Raw genomic sequence first — 22,090 nt, 5'->3', positions numbered from 1 at the left:
AAAACCTTTGTTCCTTCCTATTATTGCTTATACCCTCTCTTCAACAAAATTATAGATAAGGGCAAAATAGTTTCTGCTGGGTATTGAGGGGGAGTGTGTGATAAGGGAGGGGGTGGGGGCAGGGGGGAGAAATGACCCAAGCCTTGTATGCACATATGAATAATAAAACAATAATTAAAAAAAAAGAAGCTGTCTAAATCAAAACTGTGAATATATTACAACTATACTGAAAAATGCTAAAGAATCAAGAATAAAAAATATATTAAAGAATAAGATGAGTTGAATTTACAACTATTATAGAAAAAATGGAAGGGAACAGTAATGAAAATAAAGGTGATAGTAGACTCTCTTTTTGTTAATTAAATTGAGGTCAGTGAATGCCAAAGGGAAATACTTATAAGTTTTAAAATAGAATAGATCAGTTTTTAAAACTTTAAAAAACTTATGTTTTGAGAAATTAATCTCAATGAAAAATTTCATCTTCAATGGAAGTGAGTAATTAGACTTTGAAAGTGACTGTTAAAAATCACTTAACAAAGATAAATAGTACTGAGTAAGTATCTCAATGAAATTATTTTAAATTGATTACCTGATAAAGTTACTGAAGAAAAGACAATTTGATACATTGAGGATTCATCCACTTTAGAATTTTAAGAAAAGACAAAGAACAGTCTGTTCATAATTATTGAGGAAAGAAGTGAATAGGGATAACTGTTAGGGGTTGAATATGTTGAAATTCTTCCCCTCCAATATGATGGTGAGGAGGTAGGGCCTTTAGGAAGTTATTAGGTCATCACCATGGAGCCATCAAGGATGGGATTAGTGCCTTATAAAAGAGTCTCTTTCTGCCAGGTAAGGATGCAAGGGCCCATAACCTGGCAAAGGGCCCTTACCAGACCCAGACCATGCTTGGTGTGGTGATCCTGGGTTCCAGCCTTCAGAAGTATCAGAAGTAAGTTTCTGATGTTTATAAGTCACCTAGTCATGGTATTTTGTTATGGTAGCATGAAGTGATTAAGACACTTAGCAGTAATATTGGGAAGATAGTGGAAAATTCAATGATTTATGATGCTAAAAGTGCAGATTGCTAAAAGTGAAAGGAGAGCTTTGAAAGGCAAATCATGTTTATTCAGACTAATTACCTTTGTGACTCACTGTGTTGATTAGAAGAAGAGGAGATGTCATGTTTCTTAGCTTCATAAAGTCCTTACTTTTTCCTCTAGGATTTAATCACAAATAAGCTAATACATATTTCAGCCTCACCATGGTCAGCAAATATATAAACGATTAAGAGGTTAAAAAGGTTCCATGTGGACGGGGCTGAGGGAGTTGAGGTGGGAAGCAGGAAAGTCATTGTGCCTCTGTCACCCGGGAGGGGACAATGCTTGCCAGGCATGGTAAAGTAGTGTTTCTGCATTATTTCCTTGAATTCTAACCAGTGACTTAGTGAGATAGGTGCCATTTTTTCATCTTTAAGATATGCATAAATTGAGGCTCAGCCTGTAGGCAAGAAACTTGCTCAAGGTCACATACATCCTAAGTGGTACTACTGTGATGTGTTCATTTTTTTCGTTTTGTTTTTTGCTATTGAGAATATTTTTATTTAATTTTTTATTATGATATATTCATTGTACCGAGGGGACTCATTGTGACAATTCCCAAAGGCTTATATTATTCATTGGTTAGATCACCCTATCATCTCTCCCCTTTAATCCCCTCACCACCCCACTTAAAGCAATTGCAAGAAGTTTCTCTGTTCTATCTCATATAAGTATATGAAGTCTGTGCACCATATTCCCTTACCTTAATCTCCTTCATTCACTCTGCCCCTCCCACAAGTACCCTCTCCATACTGTACCTATTTTATAGTCTTGTCTTTTGTTATTAATGTTTAAGTTGATGTTCCAATGTGTCCCTGCTGTGAATCTACTTTACTTTGGTCTGTTCAACCCCTTCCATTGCTTTCCCTTACGCTTTTACCTCACACCCCTCATTTTTCAATAGGTTTCAATATATATCCTTATATCTCTACTTACACAGATGTTATGTTTTACAATATTATTGATGCTCTATAATCTGTTCATTTTTCAAGGTACCTTACTTCCCTTAAGCCTTTAGTGTTAAGATAGGGACTTATGAGTAAGTTTCTTAAAAACTTGTCTTGGATCTAATGAGAGGAATGGGCTCAATTTCCTTAAAAAGTTCCATAGAATTACAATGTGACCCAGCAAGTCCACTCCCATGTGTACTACCAAAAGAAGTAAAAATAAGGATTCAAACACATATTTGTATATAAATATCCATAGCTGCAGTTTTTGCAATATCAAAAATGTAGAAATAGTCTAAGTGTCCATCAATAGAAGAATGGAAAATAAAATGTGGCATATGCGTGTGTGTGCATGTGTGTGTGTGTGTGTGTGTATACATAATAGAATATTGTTTGTCCATAAACAGTAATAAAATACTGATACATGTGACAACATGGATGACTTTGATAAACATTATGTTAAATGAAAAAAGCCAGACACATAGAACAAATACTTATGATTCTTAAGTATTCAGAATAGTGAAATCTACAGAGTCAGTCAGATGTTAGATCAGTGATTGTCACAGCTTGGGAATCCAGAAAAATGGGAGCAGCTGCTTAAAGGATGTGGGGTTTTATCTGGGGATGTGGAAAATGTTTTAAGCTAGGTAAGCTCACAGAGGGGCTCAAGTGGTAGAGAGCCTGCCTAGCAAGCATGGGACCCTAGTCCAAATCCCAGTTCCACCAAAAAAAAAAAAAAAAAAAGAAAGAAACTAAACGGGTTGTATCACATTGAGAATGTGCTCAGTGCTACTGGATTCTTAATTCTAAAATGGTTAATTCTGTGATCTGTGAATTTTACCTAAAAAAAATGACTAAAACACTTCCAGAATTATGACAGAGGTAAGCAACTGGGATTTTCTATTTTCATGATTGTATACATAATGAAGGTATCTCCTTTGCCTTATACAAACTGCATTTTCAGTAAGATGGAAAATCTTTAGCAAATCAGCGTTTCTTCTTAAACCCAACATTCTTTCCTAGCAGAAAAGTCTGGGGCTTGGAAAGTCTGGGTTTTGGACTTGTTCCCAAGGACGAACTGTGTGAAGCAGGCAGCTCCCAACTCTCTGGTGCCTGTTTACCCATCCATAGACGTGAATGGAATTAGATGAATGATAGCCACATTACCTCTAACCTAAACAATTTTACAAGTTAATATTTTATTAATGAAATGAAATAAAGTGTAACTTTATCTTGTGTATAATAATACTGTCCAGAAGGTGCCTGGAGCAACACATTAGGAATGATGTACCAAAAAAAAAAATGAGAAAAGATTGTTCTTCAAATGTGGACTGAGGAAGAAACTGGAGTCATAATTGATCAAAGGTTTATAAACTTTAGCAATCTACTTAAATGTAACGGTTCCCAGTAAAACACTTTTTCCCTCTTTTTCTATGTGTTTCTTTATTATAATATTGTTACTGCACATAGAGGAAGCGAATGTGCTGCTGAATAATCATAAATGATGGAATCACCATGGGAGGCAGAATAATGGCCGCAGTGATGTCTCTGCACAATCCCAGACATCTCTGAACAAGTTCCATTATGTGACAAGGAGGAATTAAAGTGGCTAACCGGCTGAACTTCAAAGCAGAGTGCCCTGAATTATCCAAGTGGCACCAGTGTAATCACATTGGTTTCTAAAGGGCAGGTGAGGAAGCAGGGTGGTGGGCACTGGAGTGAAGCCATGTGAGGAAGGCTGCACTGACCACTGCTAGCTTTGAAGATGGAAAGTGGCTACAACCGCAGGATTCAGGCAACCTCGAAACACAAGAGAAGCCAAGAAACACTTTCTTGAGAGACTTCGGAAAGGATCAGGGCTCTGAAGAGAGCTCTGCCCACTCCTTGGTCTTAGCACTTTGACCTACAGAAGTACAAGAAACTTGTTCTGCTTTAAGCCACTGACTTATTGCTGACTTATTCAAGTAGATAAAGAAAGAAAACACAAGGACTAACTCCAAGAATGAATGAACCCATGGGTATGTGTGGCACCGAGCACACCCTGAGGCCATGTGTGAAGTCCCTAGAAGGTGCTGGAAGGTCAGTTTGTGTCCATACTTGCTCTTCCAGAAACTGTGAACAGTCCTCAGTGGGGATGGCTGGTTATACACAGGAGAAGCCAGATTCCAGAGCGAGAAAGGAAGCCTGTGGGTTGATGCCGGCCAAAGTAACTCCTGATAAGGACCTTGCCCTTTCAAGAGCAGATTTTATTCTACTAATGTGACCGCCTCTGCCCTACGTAACTATTCAGATTTTTCTGTGGTCCTTACACTTTCCTCATTTGATTCCCCAGGTAAGTAGGACAATTTGGCCTATATATGTACATATGCATGCATGCGTGCATGTGTACGTATATATATGCATATATAAATATGTAATATGTGTATTTATAATATAGCCACATCTGTATATGGCTAAGATAAGACTGAATGAGTGACTCTGAATACATAGAACTAGGCAAGAAACAAAATTAAAAAGAAACCCAAGACATTGAGTTGTGACTGTAAACACCACTGCTAGTCAGGCATTTGGACTCAGTGGGCAGAATCTAAGAACATAAACAAGGTCCTTGTCATCACCAAGCCTCTGGAATTCTGAATAATTCTGGTCCTTCACAGTGGTAAGGACCAGGGTACTGAGTGGTCATCTAAACTGATACCACAAAGAGATCCCAGGAATTCTAAGAGAATCAGACCAGGGCACCCTCCAGCTAATCTCTGTGAGTCCTTATTTCCATTATGCTGAAGTGTGTGGACCCAGCATGGGTCCTGTCGATGTGTCCTGCCAACCCTGCACATCAAGCATGTTACAGAATGTGCTCTGGAATACCGTGTACTATCTGGGGTGCTCAGAGATACAGCTTGACTTCTCAGTTTGAGGGCACCCACTTCAAAGAAGGGTATAGGAGCAAAGGAGAGGGATGTGGGCAAATGCACAGCAAAATAGGAAAGAGGTCAGAAATAGAACCTATAAGGAAGGGCAAAGGAAGACAGGTGCAAGCAAACACCTCTTCTTCATGGCGTCACATAACAATGAGGATGGTATAAAAACCTCTGATTCAAATAGTGAGATGAAACACACAGCTTTTACAAACTAGAGAGGCTACCACTTTCAGCCTAAGTCAAAGGGTAAGTCACAGTCTACTGTTCAGAATGAGAAGGTATTTTAAAGGGAATCACCCAAACTGTCTTTCCGAGTTCTGCAGTTTCCTGGAGGCAGTTTTGGTATTATTTTTGCTATCCAATTTTTTTTTTCTAAAGCACCCTGCCTTACAGTGGCTTAAGGTGTGGTGCGCACCCTGAGTGGGTCTACAGCACGGTGGCATGGGCTGATGGTCCCTACAGGCTCTTCAAGCATCCACACTCTCCCTAAGTCTGGCATGAGGTGTCCTGAGAAAGGTATGGGAACCTGTTTCCACAATGGCAGGAGGACAAGTGCCATTCTGGGAGAAACCCAAGGGAATAAGCTCCTTGGAGTTTCAAAAGAAAACACAAAGTTAAATAACATTTGATGACTATAGAAATTTTGATGGTGATAACTACTTATAGGTTATTTATGCTTTGTGGTACTGAGAACCCAATTTTGGGCCACAAGCTAGGCAAATGCTCTACCATTGAGGTACATCCCCAGCCCTTTCTACTTCCCCTTTTGGAAGGCAAAATGATTTCAATAGACATGGTTATTGAAGTACATTTGATAAAAGACCAGAGAAGGAATTACAACAAAACTGATTTCAAAAGAATGAAATGATTTCATTTCTTACCAATCAGGAAAGTCCAGAGCATGGAAAGAAAAGGAAACTAATTCATCCTTTGAAGGGATAGTTATTGATGAGTTGAGCAGGACAGTAGACAGTTTCTACCACTTTTTCCTAGTTAAATGACTTCTTTTAAAAGGCTACAAGTGCTTTTAAACTGTCAGTCAACAAACATCTTTGCCCAGTGGGAGATGAGGTATACTCTGCTCTGACCAAGAGAAAAATAGTAGGGATGTGGAATCTCTCAGGAATACTTACAGGGTAGAGAGGGGTGAATGCAGTAACATCACGAAAAGTGTAAGAGGCATAAAATACTCCACTGAGCCAAAGAAGCATTTGTACATATTCTAAGAGTTCCCATAGGTTGAAAAGACAGGTGGTAAGATAAGGACTCTTGACTGCCTGCCTTTGTGAATTTTGTCTGGCAGAGGTGCAATTGATTCCCACCCTTAGCCCAGGTGTGCCAGTTTTGCATCTGTTAAACCAGTGCATTTCAACAGGCATGATTGGGTATGCATATCTCTGCTCTTTGCCTTCACTTTTGTGTGGGTTTTTACTGCCTTACTGCTTTCCTCATTCATCAAGAAGTTAAGTAAAGTCTTTGCTGTATGTTCATTTTATATGTGCTTGACAGTTTTGATTTCTATCCACTTTCAAAATTAAATTATCCAAAGAGCAGTGGAGATGATCCACCAAATTGTCCAGTGGATGCCCTCATTGGGTCAGGAAAACTGCATAGCGAGGACACCTCAGGAGAAGCATTGAGTTTAGGCTTCTAAAGTCAGTCTCAGGGGAATAGAACTTGAGCTCTTCCCTCTTGAAGATTCTGTTTTCTTTTAATTTCTGGTTTATGGGTGACTAGTGAGTTATTCCCATGCAGCAATGATTTAGAACCTGGCTCTATTGTCTAATTCCAGGGTGATTCCTATAGATGGATGACAGATATCTAGTCTATCTGGGGTGACAGAGGACAAAGAACCAAGTCTGGGTTTCTTTGCATATTTGTCTGATTTGGTCATAAATCAATCAAGAATTTTGTGCTCATAGGGGGAGGGTGTAGGCTCCTCTTTGATATTTGGCCCAGTTTGATTGGATGTTTGCATGTTCACTCTAGATCCAAAGTGGAAGTTTGAGACGGAAGTCCATGCTGGGTGTCTGTGCATCTGTGTGTCAGTAATGTAGAGGCCTCTGCTTCTCTCTGAAAGAGGCTGAAATGCTTACCAATTTCTGGAGAGTACTGATGAATTAGATCAAATTGTCTCCAGATTAAAGGAGCTCTGTTCTGATAATGTTTATAAAGAGAAACAAGTGTATGAATTACATAAATTGAAATTCCTAAAATTCACAGAAAGAGCTAAACTAACCTCAACAGTATAAATGTGTTAGATTAAATTTTTTACTCATTAAAACTAACTTGGAAATATTTTAAAAATCCAACTTCATACAATTAAGGTAAATCTTTGTAATAAAGACACACTTGATAATTTTGTTGTTAAAAAATACAGGCATGCCTTTTCTCAGATGTATTACTGTTAATTACAAAACAAGCATGCATATTATTTTATGTGGGCTTGTATTTCCTAAAAATATATAGTTCAAATATGCTAACAGCACTCCTATATAATGTTCAAGATTATGAAAAATATAAATTTGTGTTCATTGAATTCTAACACACATTTTTTTTTGTTTAAAAACTATTTTTACTCTACAATCAAAGTGTAGAAAAAAGCTTAGACAAATGGAGATGAAGAATATCTTTAAACAAACCTGTAGGAGTTGGCAACAAAACAGTTAACATGTTGCAGAAACTACATTAAAGTTTTCTTTTTTTTTTTGTTTCTGCTCTTTATTTTTTTTTTCATTTTTCTTTTATTATTCATATGTGCATACAAGGCTTGGTTCATTTCTCCCCCCTGCCCCCACCCCCTCCCTTACCACCCACTCCGCCCCCTCCATCTCCCCCCCCCAATACCCAGCAGAAACTATTTTGCCCTTATCTCTAATTTTGTTGTAGAGAGAGTATAAGCAATAATAGGAAGGAACAAGGGTTTTTGCTGGTTGAGATAAGGATAGCTATACAGGGCATTGACTCACATTGATTTCCTGTGTGTGGGTGTTACCTTCTAGGTTAATTCTTTTTGATCTAACCTTTTCTCTAGTTCCTGTTCCCCTTTTCCTATTGGCCTCAGTTGCTTTTAAGGTATCTGCTTTAGTTTCTCTGCGTTAAGGGCAACAAATGCTAGCTAGTTTTTTAGGTGTCTTACCTATCCTCACCCCTTACTTGTGTCTAACACACATTTTTATCACAATTCTAATTCTATTTTATAGACTATCACCTTAAAGATGATTTCTGGGCTCTTGAAGTAACTTAAAACCATGAGCTACCCTCCAAAATCAATGACCCAGTGAAGAAATGGGCAAATTAACTGAACTGAGCTTTTTTTTAAAGAAGTCCAAATGGCCAGAAAAACACATGAAGAAATGCTCAACATCCCTGGCCATAAAGGAAATGCAAATCAAAATCACACTAAGATTCCACCTCACTCCTGTTAGAATCAAGAACACAAACAACAACAAATGCTAGCAAGGTTGTGGGGAAAAAGGAACCTCACACACTGCTGGTAGGAATGTAAATTCATACAACCATTATAGAAAACAATATGGAGGCTTCTCAAAACCCTGAAAAATAGAATGGCCATATGATCCAGCAATGTCACTCCTAGGGATATACCCAAAGGAATATAAATCAGGTTACAATAAAGGCACCTGCATACCCATCTTTATTGCAGCATTATTCATAATAGCTAAGCTATGGAAACAGCCAAGATGCCCTGCTACCAATGAATGGATTCAGAAAATTTGGTATTTATATACAATGGAATTTTATTCAGTCACAAAGATGAATGAAATTTTGCTGTTTGCATGTAAATGGATGGAATTGGAGACATCATCTTGAGTGAAGTTAGCAGGTTCAGAAAGCCAAAGGCTGCATGTTTTCTCTCATATGTGGAATGTAGACCTAAATCAAATACAAGCAACATTACTCAAAACAGGTCACACTAAGGGGAGGTCACATACAAGAGAGGGAGGGTAAAAGAAGGAAGTTAAGAAGGTGAATGTGGTTGATGTAGTCTCTATACAAGAATGAATATAGAATTCTTAAACCTGTTGAAACCACCATAAGAAAGGGACTTAGGTAGGAAGGAGAAAAATAGAGGAGACGAACCAATTCAGGTTATAATACATACATACATACATGGAAATGTATAAGGAAACTCCCTGTCTAACTATCTTAAACAAACAAAAATTTTTTTTCTTTTTACAAAAATCAGAGAACAGGAGGGCAGAACAGATTCTGTCTGGGGGGTTGGTACCAGTGGGAGGGGGGAGGATGTGGGGAAAGGGTGTAGGAGGGTGAATATGGTGCAAATACTGTGTACACATGTATGTAAATGGAAAAATGAAACCTATTGAAACTATTCCAGGAATGAGGGGATGGGGGATAAAGGAGAATGATGGAGGGGTGAATTCAAGTATGATACATTGTAAGAACTTCTGTAAATGTCACAATGTACCCCCAACACAACAATAACAACAACAAAATCCTTGAGCCTATATTAAGTTACTGAATGAATAATCATTGTATACTCAGAAAATTTCAATGTAAGACACCAAGAGTACTGAAGCATTTACTACTAAGCATAATCTTGAGTTTATATACTTTCATTTTTATTTCATATGCTTGGAGTCCACATCTTTGGGTTATGTCTGTGACCCCATTAATTTTTGCCACTTACAAAAGGTATAAGGTTGCAAAAAAATTACACTGTGTTTCTGTGAGATTCGCTAGTCTGCTAAAATGCATATGATGAAATATCTCCCCCTCAATTATCTTTGTGGGAAAAAAAAAAGTTCTTATGTGTGGAACTATATTAGTAGAAATAGAGAAATATATCTTCCTTCCTCCCCCAAGAACAAAGACTAATTCTTCACAAAGCAGGAGTTTTCAAGTGTTTCTCCATTCTACAGATGGTCCAAAATTACTGAGGAATGTAAAAATGTTTGGTTTATGAAGCTTATAATATGGGTAATATCTGCCATTATTTGAGGTTTTAAAAGCTGAAACTGAAAAAAAAAAAGATGAAACTGAATAAATTTTTAAAAATATTCATTAATATATTAGAAAATAGCAATGATGGTGGAAATAACATGATATTTTCTAATAAAATTTTTATGAGAAAAAATGGCACCCTCTTAACATTTTTACAAAATATCTTGAATGTCTGCCTTAAAAGGTAACTGTCAGGAGGGATTCCAAGAAGGCGGCTAGAGGGAGGAAGCAGAAAGCGAGCCTCCTATAGTGAAATCTTGGAGAGACGCTGGAGACACACTTTGCAGGTATAATCACTGAGAAGAGGCATAACTTTGACCCCTCCACACCTCCAGCTGGCGCAGAGAATCTCCACTTCACGTTAAACCGAGAAACGAGGAGGGCCCCTAGGCCGCCAGCCGCCCGCGCCCAGATGGCTTGGGAAGACGCGGACCAGGTGAGCTTCACTGTACTGTAGTTCTCCCACAGACAAGCCTGAGCCAGAGCAGCATAGCCCCCTGGACAGACCGACCTCCACCCAGGGAAAAAAGAGAAACTGAGTAATAAGCAATAAGAACAATAAAGACACACGGGAAAGAGTGTGGGGCGCACTGAGTGCCAAAGAGTGGGGGAAGGGAATCCTTCCCGGAACTGTAAATAAACAAGCCGGGCAGGCCAGAGAGGCTCTGGCGGGAGCGGGGCGCGCGTCCAGCAACCAGGAACGGGAAAGCTTGTGAGAGTGGCGGAGGGAGGAAAACTCCACAGGAGAGGAGTGAAGACCCACTTCCCACGTGAGCTGTAAATAAACAAGGCAGCCGGCAGGAGCAGCAGCACCATCCAGTAATCAGGAGCAGGAAAGCTTGTGAAAGTGGCAGTGGGAGGAAAACTGCACAGGAGAGGGGGGAAGACCCACTTCCCACATGAACTGTAAATAAACACGGAGGCCTGACAACGCGGGTGCAGTGTCACCTTTCCCAGTGCTTGGAAAGGGGAAAGCCTGTAGCAGAGGCTCCCGCACAGGAGAACTCTGAGCAAACAAAGCCTGCAGGACCAGAGCTCACCCCAGAGATCTGCATTAATAATGCCTACAGCAACAGCAGGTAGACAACAGCGGGCAGGCAAGCCACAGCTGCAGATACCATTCTCAGAACTGTCTCCAGACTCTTTTTTTTTCTTTTTCTCCCTACCTTTGATGAGAGAACAACCGAATTACACCTGCAAGCTGAAAAACTTACTGAAACTGTATTGGATTTGAACTTGGGACACTTGGTGGGGTTTTTGTGTGTGTGTGTGTAGTTTTGTTCTACTTTATGTGTCCCCTTTGATGAGACAACTACAGAACAATATCTGAGGTATCATCTCCAGGATTGGAGACTGAGAAGGACACCCAAATTATTAAGACTGAAACTTCAGTGCATTTGAACTTGGAGGTTTTTTGGTTTTTTGGTTTTTTTTTTAATTTTCTATTTTTCATTTCATTTTATTTTATTTATATACATATTTCTTTCATTTACTTATTTTTTATTTTTATTCTTATCTTTATTTTTTTACTTTTTATTTTCAATCCTCTGTCTGTCTCTCTAATGCCTGTTCAGCTTACTGTCGATTAGTACACTAATGCTCCCTGTTTATACCTTTGAAACTTTCTTGTCTGATTCCTTGTTCTGTTTTCGCCTTCTTGTCTGTTTATTTGTTTTTCCCTGTTCTTTAACTACTTGCTTTCCATCTCTGTTCACCCTTCCATTCTAAATATCACCATTGCTATTATTACAAGCTAGAAAATACTTAATTGCACACAGTACAGGGACAGTAACAACAACAAAGACAATGACGGGAAGACAGAAAAGACAGGGAAACCAGTTTCCCCACAGCAAAAAATTAGTACAGGAACCACAGGGAAATGAAGAAAACAGATACTCAGATCCAGACTCCAACAAAATGAAGATAAACTATGCCGAAGGACCCAATGAAGCCCACAAGAATAATTTAAAAGAAGACATACTACAGGTACTCAATGAGAATTTTATAGAGATGATACTGGATAGGGTCAACCAAAATGTACAGGAGATACTCAAGAAATTCCAAGACAACAAAAATAGAGAATTTGAAAAAGCAAAAGAAGAAATAAAGGAAACCATAGAATCACTGTATAAACACCAAAGTGAAAGAGAGAACACGATGAATAAACAGATAAATGAACTCAGGACAAAAATAGACAACATAAAAGAGGAAACCACCCAGGATATGGAAAACCTCAGAAAAAAGAACGAAAAAGAATTGCAAAACAAAACGGAAGGCCAATCCAGCAGAATAGAACAAACAGAAGACAGAATCTCAGAACTTGAAGATGAAATGGTAATTAAAGGAAAAACCGAAGAACTATTAATTAAACAAATCAAGACCAGTGGAAAAAAAATGCAAGAACTCACCAACTCCATCAAAAACCAAACTTGAGAATCATGGGCATCGAAGAAGGAGAAGAGGTGCAAGGGAAGGGAATGCATAATATAGTCAACAAAATAATAACAGAAAATTTCCCAAATCTAGAGAAAGATATTCCCATACAGATGCAAGAGGCCTCCAGGACACCAAACAGACCAGATCAAAATAGAACTACTCCACGACATATCATCATTAAAATAACAAGTTCAGAAACTAGGGAAAGAATATTGAAGGCTGTAAGAGAGAAAAAACAAGTAACATACAAAGGTAAACCCATCAAAATCACAGCAGACTTCTCAACAGAAACATTAAAAGCAAGAAGAGCGTGGGGTGAGATCTTCTTGGCACTGAATGAAAATAACTTCAATCCCAGGATACTCTACCCAGCAAAACTATCATTCAAACTAGATGGAGCAATAAGAGTTTTCCATGATAAGCAGAAACTAAAACAATATGTGACCACAAAGTCACCACTACAAAGGATTCTTCAAGGGATTCTGCACACAGAAAGTGTAACCCAACTTAACCATGAAAAGACAGGCAGCACACTCAAGACAGTAGAGAGTAACCTCAACTTAGGTGCACACAATCAAACCTTCAAACAACTAAGACAACTAAATGACAGGAATCACCACATACCTATCAGTACTAACACTTAATGTTAATGGACTTAATTCACCCATCAAAAGGCACCGTTTGATGAACTGGATTAAAAAGGAAGATCCAACAACTTGTTGCTTACAGGAGACCAATCTCACTGACAGAAATAAGCATAGGCTTAGAATGAAAGGCTAGAAGAAGATTTACCAAGCCAATGGCCCCCCAAAACAGGCAGGAGTAGAAATACTTATCTCTGACTAAGTAGATTTCAAACCTACATTGATCAAATGAGATAAAGAAGGATATTCCATACTAATAAAAGGGGAAATAGACCAAAAGGAAATAATAATCATCAACCTGTATGCACCCAATGCTAACACACTCAGTTTCATCAAACATACCCTGAAAGACCTAACAGAATATATTAACTCCAACACAGTGGTTTAACATCCCATTATCATCAATAGATAGGTCACCCAAACAAAAAATCAATAAAGAAATCCTAGATCTAAAATATACCATAGATCAAATGGACCTAGTTGATGTCTACAGAACATTTCATCCAACTTCTACACAATATACATTCTTCTCAGCAGCCCATGGAACCTTCTCCAAGATAGATTATTTCCTACATGACAAAGAAAGCCTCAGCAAATATAAGAAAATAGAAATTATACCATGAATTCTATCTGATCACAAAGCAGTAAAAGTAGAACTCAATAACAAAAGTAAAGACAAAAAACATGCAAAAAGCTGGAAACTAAATAACTCATTACTTAATGAACAATGGATAATTGATGAAATAAAAGAGAAAATTAAAAAGTTCCTGGAACTTTTAAAGTTCAATGAAAATGAAAACAACCTACCAGAACCTATGGGACACAGCTAAGGCAGTCCTGAGAGGAAAGTTTATGGCCATGAGTGCATATATTAAAAAGACTGAAAGATCCCAAATCAATGACTTAATAATACATCTCAAACTCTTAGAAAAACAAGAACAAGCAAATCTCAAAACAAATAGAAGGAGAGAAATAATAAAAATAAGAGCTGAAATCAATGAAATAGAAACCAAAAAAACCATACAAAGAATTAATGAAACAAAAAGTTGGTTCTTTGAAAAAATAAACAAGATCGATAGACCCCTGGCAAACCTGACCAAAATGAGGAGAGAAAAAACCCAAATCAGTAGAATCAGGAATGCAAAAGGGGAGATAACAACAAACACCATGGAAGTCCAGATAATCATCAGAGACTACTTTGAGAACCTATATTCAAATAAATTTGAAAATCTAAAATAAATGGACAGATTTCTAGATACATATGATCATCCAAAACTGAACCAAGAGGAAATTAATCACCTGAATAGATCTATAACACAAAATGAAATTGAAGCAGCAATCAAGAGTCTCCCCAAAAAGAAAAGTCCAGGACCTGATGGATTCTCTGCTGAATTCTATCAGACCTTTACAGAAGAACTGATACCAACCCTCCTTAAACTGTTCCACGAAATAGAAAAGGAAGGAAAACTGCCAAACACATTTTATGAAGCCAGTATTACACTTATCCCCAAACCAGGCAAAGACACCTCCAAAAGGAGAACTATAGGTCAATCTCCTTAATGAACATTGACGCAAAAATCCTCAAAAAAAAAATGGCAAACCGAATTCAACAACACATCAAAAAGATTATTCACCACGATCAAGTAGGCTTCATCCCAGGGATGCAGGGGTGGTTCAACATATGAAAATCAATAAACGTAATAAACCACATTAACAGAAGCAAAGACAAAAACCACTTGATCATCTCAATAGATGCAGAAAAAGCCTTCAATAAGATCCAACACCATTTCATGATAAAAGCTCTAAGAAAACTAGGAATAGAAGGAAAGTACCTCAATATTATAAAAGCTATATATGACAAACCTACAGCCAGCATTGTACTTAATGGAGAAAAACTGAAACCATTCCCTCTAAAAATCAGGAACCAGACAAGGATGCCCACTATCTCCACTCCTATTCATCATACTACTGGAATTCCTAGCCAGAGCAATTAGGCAAGAAGAAGGAATGAAAGGACTACAAATAGGTAAAGAAACTGTCAAAATAGCCCTATTTGCAGATGACATGATCCTATACCTTAAAGACCCAAAAAACTCAACTCAGAAGTTTCTAGACATCATCAATAGCTATAGCAAGGTAGCAGGATATAAAATCAACATAGAAAAATCATTAGCATTTCTATACACTAACAATGAAGAAACTAAAAAAGAATATATGAAAACAATTCCATTTACAATAGCCTCAAAAAAAATCAAATACCTAGGTGTAAACCTAAGAAAAGATGTGAATGACCTCTATAAGGAAAACTAAACTTCTGAAGAAAGAGATTGAGGAAGACTATAGAAAGTGGAGAGATCTCCCATGCTCATGGATTGATAGAATCAACATAGTAAAAATGTCTACACTCCCAAAAATAATATACATGTTTAATGCAATTCCCATCAAAATTCCAATGACATTCATTAAAGAGATTGAAAAATCTACTGTGAAATTTATATGGAAACACAAGAGGCCACGAATAGCAAAGGCAATACTCAGTCAAAAGAACAATGCAGGAGGTATCACAATACCTGACTTCAAACTATATTACAAAGCAATAATGATAAAAACAGCATGGTACCTGCACAAAAACAGACATGAAGACCAGTGAAACAGAATAGAGGACCCAGATATGAAGCCAAACAACTATAACCAACTTGTCTTTGACAAAGGAGCTAATGGATCAAGGATCTTAATATCAGACCAGAAACTCTAAAGTTGATACAGGAAAGCATAGGAAATACTCTGGAATTAGTAGGTATAGGCAAGAACTTTCTCAACAAAACCCCAGCAGCACAGCAACTAAGAGATAGCATAGATAAATGGGACCTCATAAAACTAAAAAGCTTCTGTTCATCAAAAGTAGTGGTCTCTAAACTGAAGAGAACACCCACAGAGTGGGAGAAAATATTTGCCAGCTACACATCAGACAAAGGACTGATAACCAGAATATATAGGGAACTTAAAAAACTAAATTCTCCCAAAACTAATGAACCAATAAAGAAATGGGCACGTGAACTAAACAGAACTTTCTCAAAAGAAGAAATTCAAATGGCCAAAAAACACATGAAAAAATGCCCACCATCTCTAGCAATAAAGGAAATGCAAATTAAAACCACACTAAGATTCCACCTCACCCCTGTTAGAATAGCCATCATCAGCAACACCACCAACAACAGGTGTTGGCGAGGATGCGGGGAAAAAGGAACCCTCTTACACTTCTGGTGGGAATGTAAACTAGTACAACCACTCTGGAAAAAAATTTGGAGGCTACTTAAAAAGCTAAACATTGATCTTACCATTTGATCCAGCAATACCACTCTTGGGGATATACCCAAAAGACTGTGACACAGGTTACTCCAGAGGCACCTGCACACCCATGTTTATTGCAGCACTATTCACAATAGCCAAGTTATGGAAACAGCCAAGATGCCCCACCACTGACGAATGGATTAAGAAAATGTGGTATCTATACACAATGGAATTTTATGCAGTCATGAAGAAGAATGAAATGTTATCATTCGCTGGTAAATGGATGGAATTGGAGAACATCATTCTGAGTGAGGTTAGCCTGGCCCAAAAGACCAAAAATCGTATGTTCTCCCTCATATGTGGACATTAGATCAAGGGCAAACACAACAATGGGATTGAACTTTGATCACAAGATAAAAGCGAGAGCACACAAAGGAGGGGTGAGGATAGGTAAGACACCTAAAAAATTATCTAGCATTTGTTGCCCTTAACGCAGAGAAACTAAAGCAGATACCTTAAAAGCAACTGAGGCCAATAGGAAAAGGGAACCAGGAACTAGAGAAAAGGTGAGATCAAAAAGAATTAACCTAGAAGGTAACACACATGCACAGGAAATCAATGTGAGTCAACTCCCTGCATAGCTATCCTTATCTCAACTAGCAAAAACCTTTGTTCCTTCCTATTATGGCTTATTCTCTCTCTACAACAAAATTAGAGATAAGGGCAAAATAGTTTATGCTGGGTATTGAGGGGGTTGGAGGGGAGAGGGAGGGGGTGGAGTGGTTGGTAAAGGAGGGGGTAGGGGCAGGGGGGAGAAATGACCCAAGCCTTGTATGCAGACATGAAAAATAAAACAATAAAAAAAAAAAAAGGTAACTGTCAGATTTTCAAATTGGGTTTTGTGACTATGTAGCCTCCATAGCTTGACATTATTATGAAAATAACATTGACCTCTTTGTCCCCTGAAAAAACATTCCGGAGACCCCCAGGACCTTTGAACTACACTGTGTTGTATAGTAAGTTGTTAGTTTGTTCCACCAGCTGAAAGAACACAATGAAGGACCACAATTAGAGAGTGAATTTTATGCCTTGATTTCTCATACCTGTATCTTAAAAAGAAGCTACAAAATATGTTAAAATCTCAGCAAAGAGTACTCGATTTTGATGGGCTTGCATTGTTGGCTTACTGAATTCACCTTGACTCACCATGTAATGCCCTCACTCAGTCTGATGGTCTCCCTCACAATATGGAAGTATTCCATGAAAGCATATCCTCTACCTCTGTCTCATCTGCCCACAGAGCAGGGATTTTGTGTCTTAGAGTAATTTTTTGCGTTTTAAGATGACTTTTATTATGCCCTTGATTATTTAAGGAAAAAAATAATGTTTATCACCTAAGAGCGGACCGAGGTTCATACAATTGTGTTTACCCTCTATGTTTGTATTTTTAAACACATTTCTTCACTCTGAGAAGCAAACATTTTTTCTCACTCATCCACAATCCTATATTCACCTAGAAACCAAACTGCTCTGACAACTTTATTTTACCACCCAAAAATCAGTCCTCAAATTCAGAAAAAAGAAAATAAAAGTTTCAGAATGTTTTTTTCTACATAAAACTATCTTTGAGATTTCCCAAAGGGACCTGGAAAATCACCAACAATTGTTCTTTCACCTTAGAAGTAGAGAGATGCTGGAAATAATTAGGTCTGCTTACTGTGTTATTATCTGAAGAGTGTGTGGGGAGGACTATCAGATCTGAGGAAACAGTAACTCCCCTGGGTCATGTTTGTAGAATATTATTAATATCAATGCTTTCAGAGTTGTATTCTTCATGGAAACTCCCTGGAGATTTCACAGTGCCCTTTCTGGCCACTCTGTATTCTTACTATCCAGAGAAGCATTTTAATGTTAATTTGTGCTGAATAGAAAGTTTGACTTTCACTCTGATAGTGTGAGTTACAGTCATAATGATAGCCTGTAAGTTTTTGTGATCCACAGGGAGTTTTTCTGTCCTCTGATGCTTCCCTCAGGCTATGTTCTGAGTTACCAGACCAGAGCTTGTGTCTTCAACTCCAAGATTTGGGGGGACGTGCTGTATCAAGCACTATAAGCCACTAGCATTCAAATAATTAACTCCTGGGTACAGGATTTTGAGCTGAAAATGCTTAGACATCTTTAAGAAATATGCCAGGCACTGGTGGCTCACATCTGATTTCCTAGCTACTTAGGAGACAGAGATCAGGAGGCTCACAGTTCAATATCAGCCTGGCAAATAGTTCTTGAGACCCTATCTTGAAAAAAAAAAATCACGAAAAAGGACTGGTGGAGTGGCTCAAGGTGTAGGCCCTGAGTTCAAACGCCAGTACCACTAAATAAATAAATAGGTAAATAAAATAAACATCAATGGGCTGAATCAGGATTTCCAGGACTCTTTTAAATGAAATTCAGGATCCTGGAGAAGAATGAATTAAGGCAGAATGGATTGATGAAGAAAATTTTTGTTTTGGCTTCTTGTTTACAAAATTGTTGATGTTGTAATATTCTGTTCTCTGTATATTTGACAAAGCTCCTTCTCGTTACTCTTAATCCTTCTATTATGCACAAAAAATGTAGTAGACTTTACTTTTTTATACTAAAATGAAACATTTTTAATAATGCCTGATTTTTACTGACATCACAATAAGAATTTAGACATTTTACAAGGCATCTAACTTTTTGTGGGAATGTAACAGTCTGCATAGATTCAGCAATAATCTGTCCTCTTTTTTTCCCAGAAAATAATTGGACAAATGAATTGAGCAGTCAAGGTCATTGTGAGATGCTATGTTTGAGAATGATTCTTGTTTAATCACATCTGCTAGTCGTCCATTATAGAACGATGGTTGGCTTTGCTTATGATCACAGACAACCCCCAGTGAACTGGCCCATTACCTAACTTGCTGGGCTCCAGTCTTACAGATGGTAAGGCAGGTCAATCCCAGGTATATTACAAGTTTTCATGACTTCATACTAGAATATACCCAAATTTGTAGGGTATGCAGGAGGTACCTGACAGAGTGAGTCCTGAGTTTAGTTTTGTAATCACAGAACAGCAAATAAGAGTTTTAAAAATCCAGTTGAAATCCCTTATGAAAACTTCCAGACAAAAGTAATTTTGTGACCTCAGTAGTCTCTCATCTTGGAAGGCTGTAGATTTAGAGGGGAGAAGAGGAGGCCTTCATTGCAAATTAACATTCCTGCCACCCCTGCAAAAGCAATCAGGACAAAGCCATGGGAACAGGCTTCTTTTGTGATTGTTAATAGTTGCAGAGCCTATTATAAGCATAAATTGGGGAAGACAGGAAAATCTGTGAAAGACTTTGACATGGAAGGGAAGAAAAAGGATTACTAGGTGTTGTCTTCAACGTTGGGACCGTGGGGAACAGTTCATGTTGTATGAGTCTACAGATGTGCCCATTCAATGTGTCTGAGTTAGTTTATAATTTTGAAATTGATGCAAGTTATTCGTGTTAACTGCTGAGGGCTGACTGCTCTTCAGATTCCCCTTTGAACTGTTTTTTAGCATCTTTCTGGTTCCTTCAAAAATTAACAACTTCTATAAAGCCTTTGACATGTATTAATTTGAGGTTTTTATGTGACGTGACTTTAACATTTTAAAAATTTATACTTTTAAGAATTTAAAGGGGCCATTATCAAATCATTCTTGGTTCAAACTATATTACAAAGCAATAACAATAAAAACAGCATGGTACTGGCACAAAAACAGACATGAAGACCAGTGGAACAGAATAGAGGACCCAGATATGAAGCCACACAACTATAAGCAACTTATCTTTGACAAAGGAGCTAAAAATATACGATGGAGAAATAGCAGCCTCTCAACAAAAACTGCTGGGAAAACTGGTTAGCAGTCTGCAAAAACCTGAAACTAGATCCATGTATATCACCCTATGCCAAGATTAACTCAAAATGGATCAAGGATCTTAATATCAGACCCCAAACTCTTAAGTTGATACAAGAAAGAGTAGGAAATACTCTGGAGTTAGTAGGTATAGGTAAGAACTTTCTCAATGAAACCCCAGCAGCACAGCAACTAACAGATAGCATAGATAAATGGGACCTTATAAAACTAAAAAGCTTCTGTTCATCAAAAGAAATGGTTTCTAAACTGAAGAGAACACCCACAGAGTGGGAGAAAATATTTGCCAGCTATACATCAGACAAAGGACTGATAACCAGAATATACAGGGAACTTAAAAAACTAAATTCTCCCAAAACTAATGAACCAATAAAGAAATGGGCACGTGAACTAAACAGAACTTTCTCAAAAGAAGAAATTCAAATGGCCAGAAAACACATGAAAAAATGCTCACCATCTCTAGCAATAAAGGAAATGCAAATTAAAACCACGCTAAGATTCCACCTCACCCCTGTTAGAATAGCCATCATCAGCAACACCACCAACAACAGGTGTTGGCGAGGATGTGGGGAAAAAGGAACCCTCTTACACTGTTGGTGGGAATGTAGACTAGTACAACCACTCTGGAAAAAAATTTGGAGGCTAGTTAAAAAGCTGGACATCGATCTACCATTTGATCCAGCAATACCACTCTTGGGGATATACCCAAAAGACTGTTACTCCAGAGGCACCTGCACATCCATGTTTATTGCAGCACTATTCACAATAGCCAAGTTATGGAAACAGCCAAGATGCCCCACCACTGACGAATGGATTAAGAAAATGTGGTATCTATACACAATGGAATTTTATGCAGTCATGAAGAAGAATGAAATGTTATCATTCACTGGTAAATGGATGGAATTGGAGAACATCATTCTGAGTGAGGTTAGCTTGGCCCAAAAGACCAAAAATCATATGTCTCCCTCATATGTGGACATTAGATCAAGGGCAAACACAACAATGGGATTGGACTTTGAGTACATGATAAAAGCGAGAGCACACAAGGGAGGGGTGAGGATAGGTAAGACACCTAAAAAACTAGCTAGCATTTGTTGCCCTTAAAGCAGAGAAACTAAAGCAGATACCTTAAAGCAACTGAGGCCAATAGGAAAAGGGGACCAGGAACTAGAGAAAAGGTTAGATCAAAAAGAATTAACCTAGAAGGTAACACACATGCACAGGAAATTAATGTGAGTCAACTCCCTGTATAGCTATCCTTATCTCAACCAGCAAAAACCCTTGTTCCTTCCTATTATTGCTTATACTCTCTCTACAACAAAATTAGAAATAAGGGCAAAATAGTTTCTGCTGGCTATTGAGGGGGTGGGGGGGAAAGGGAGGGGCGGAGTGGGTGGTAAGGGAGGGGGTGTGGGCAGGGGGGAGAAATGAACCAAGCCTTGTATGCACATATGAATAATAAAAGTAAAATGAAAAAAAATGTAAATTCATTAAAAAAAAAAAAGAATTTAAAGGGGCCATTATCAAATCATTCTTGGTTCTGAAAAGGAACCACTGTCCTTTAATTTTGCATTTTCATTTCCTTTTCACATTTTTATATTTTACTTCCAAGTCTTGTGTGCACATTCAATATTGTTTTGCCTTCTGTACGCCTTACATGAGTGCTATCAAATTCAGCTTAGCCTTCTAAAATCTGCTTTTCTTTTTTCAATATTGTCTTTCTGACTCTGATCTACAGTAATGCATGTAGTTTATTTGTGTTAACTGCTGTATAATATTCCACCACACAAATTTACTCAAGTCTTTTTATGCATCTAAAAAACACCCAACAGGAATATCAGCT

The 22,090-nt window shown here is 37.9% G+C and overlaps 1 protein-coding gene across 8 annotated transcripts in view; it reads right to left on the bottom strand.

Annotated features, from left to right (window-relative positions):
- The window catches only part of Prkn (parkin RBR E3 ubiquitin protein ligase), a 1,269,303-nt gene that overhangs the window by 539,051 nt on the left and 708,162 nt on the right, over window positions 1-22,090 (bottom strand). The window contains exon 7 of one of the 8 annotated variants that reach the window (XM_074070853.1): window positions 8,045-8,862. The exons of the other annotated variants lie outside the window; for them this stretch is intronic. Coding sequence (XP_073926954.1) covers window positions 8,844-8,862 — 19 coding nt within the window. The 3' untranslated portion in view covers window positions 8,045-8,843. Of the gene's footprint in view, window positions 1-8,044; window positions 8,863-22,090 lie in introns of those variants that run through there. 8 annotated transcript variants of the gene reach the window in all.

This window comes from Castor canadensis, chromosome 1 (genome assembly GCF_047511655.1).
Source record: "Castor canadensis chromosome 1, mCasCan1.hap1v2, whole genome shotgun sequence".
Classification (NCBI taxonomy): domain Eukaryota; kingdom Metazoa; phylum Chordata; class Mammalia; order Rodentia; family Castoridae; genus Castor; species Castor canadensis.
This window is presented reverse-complemented; position numbering and strand designations above follow the sequence as displayed.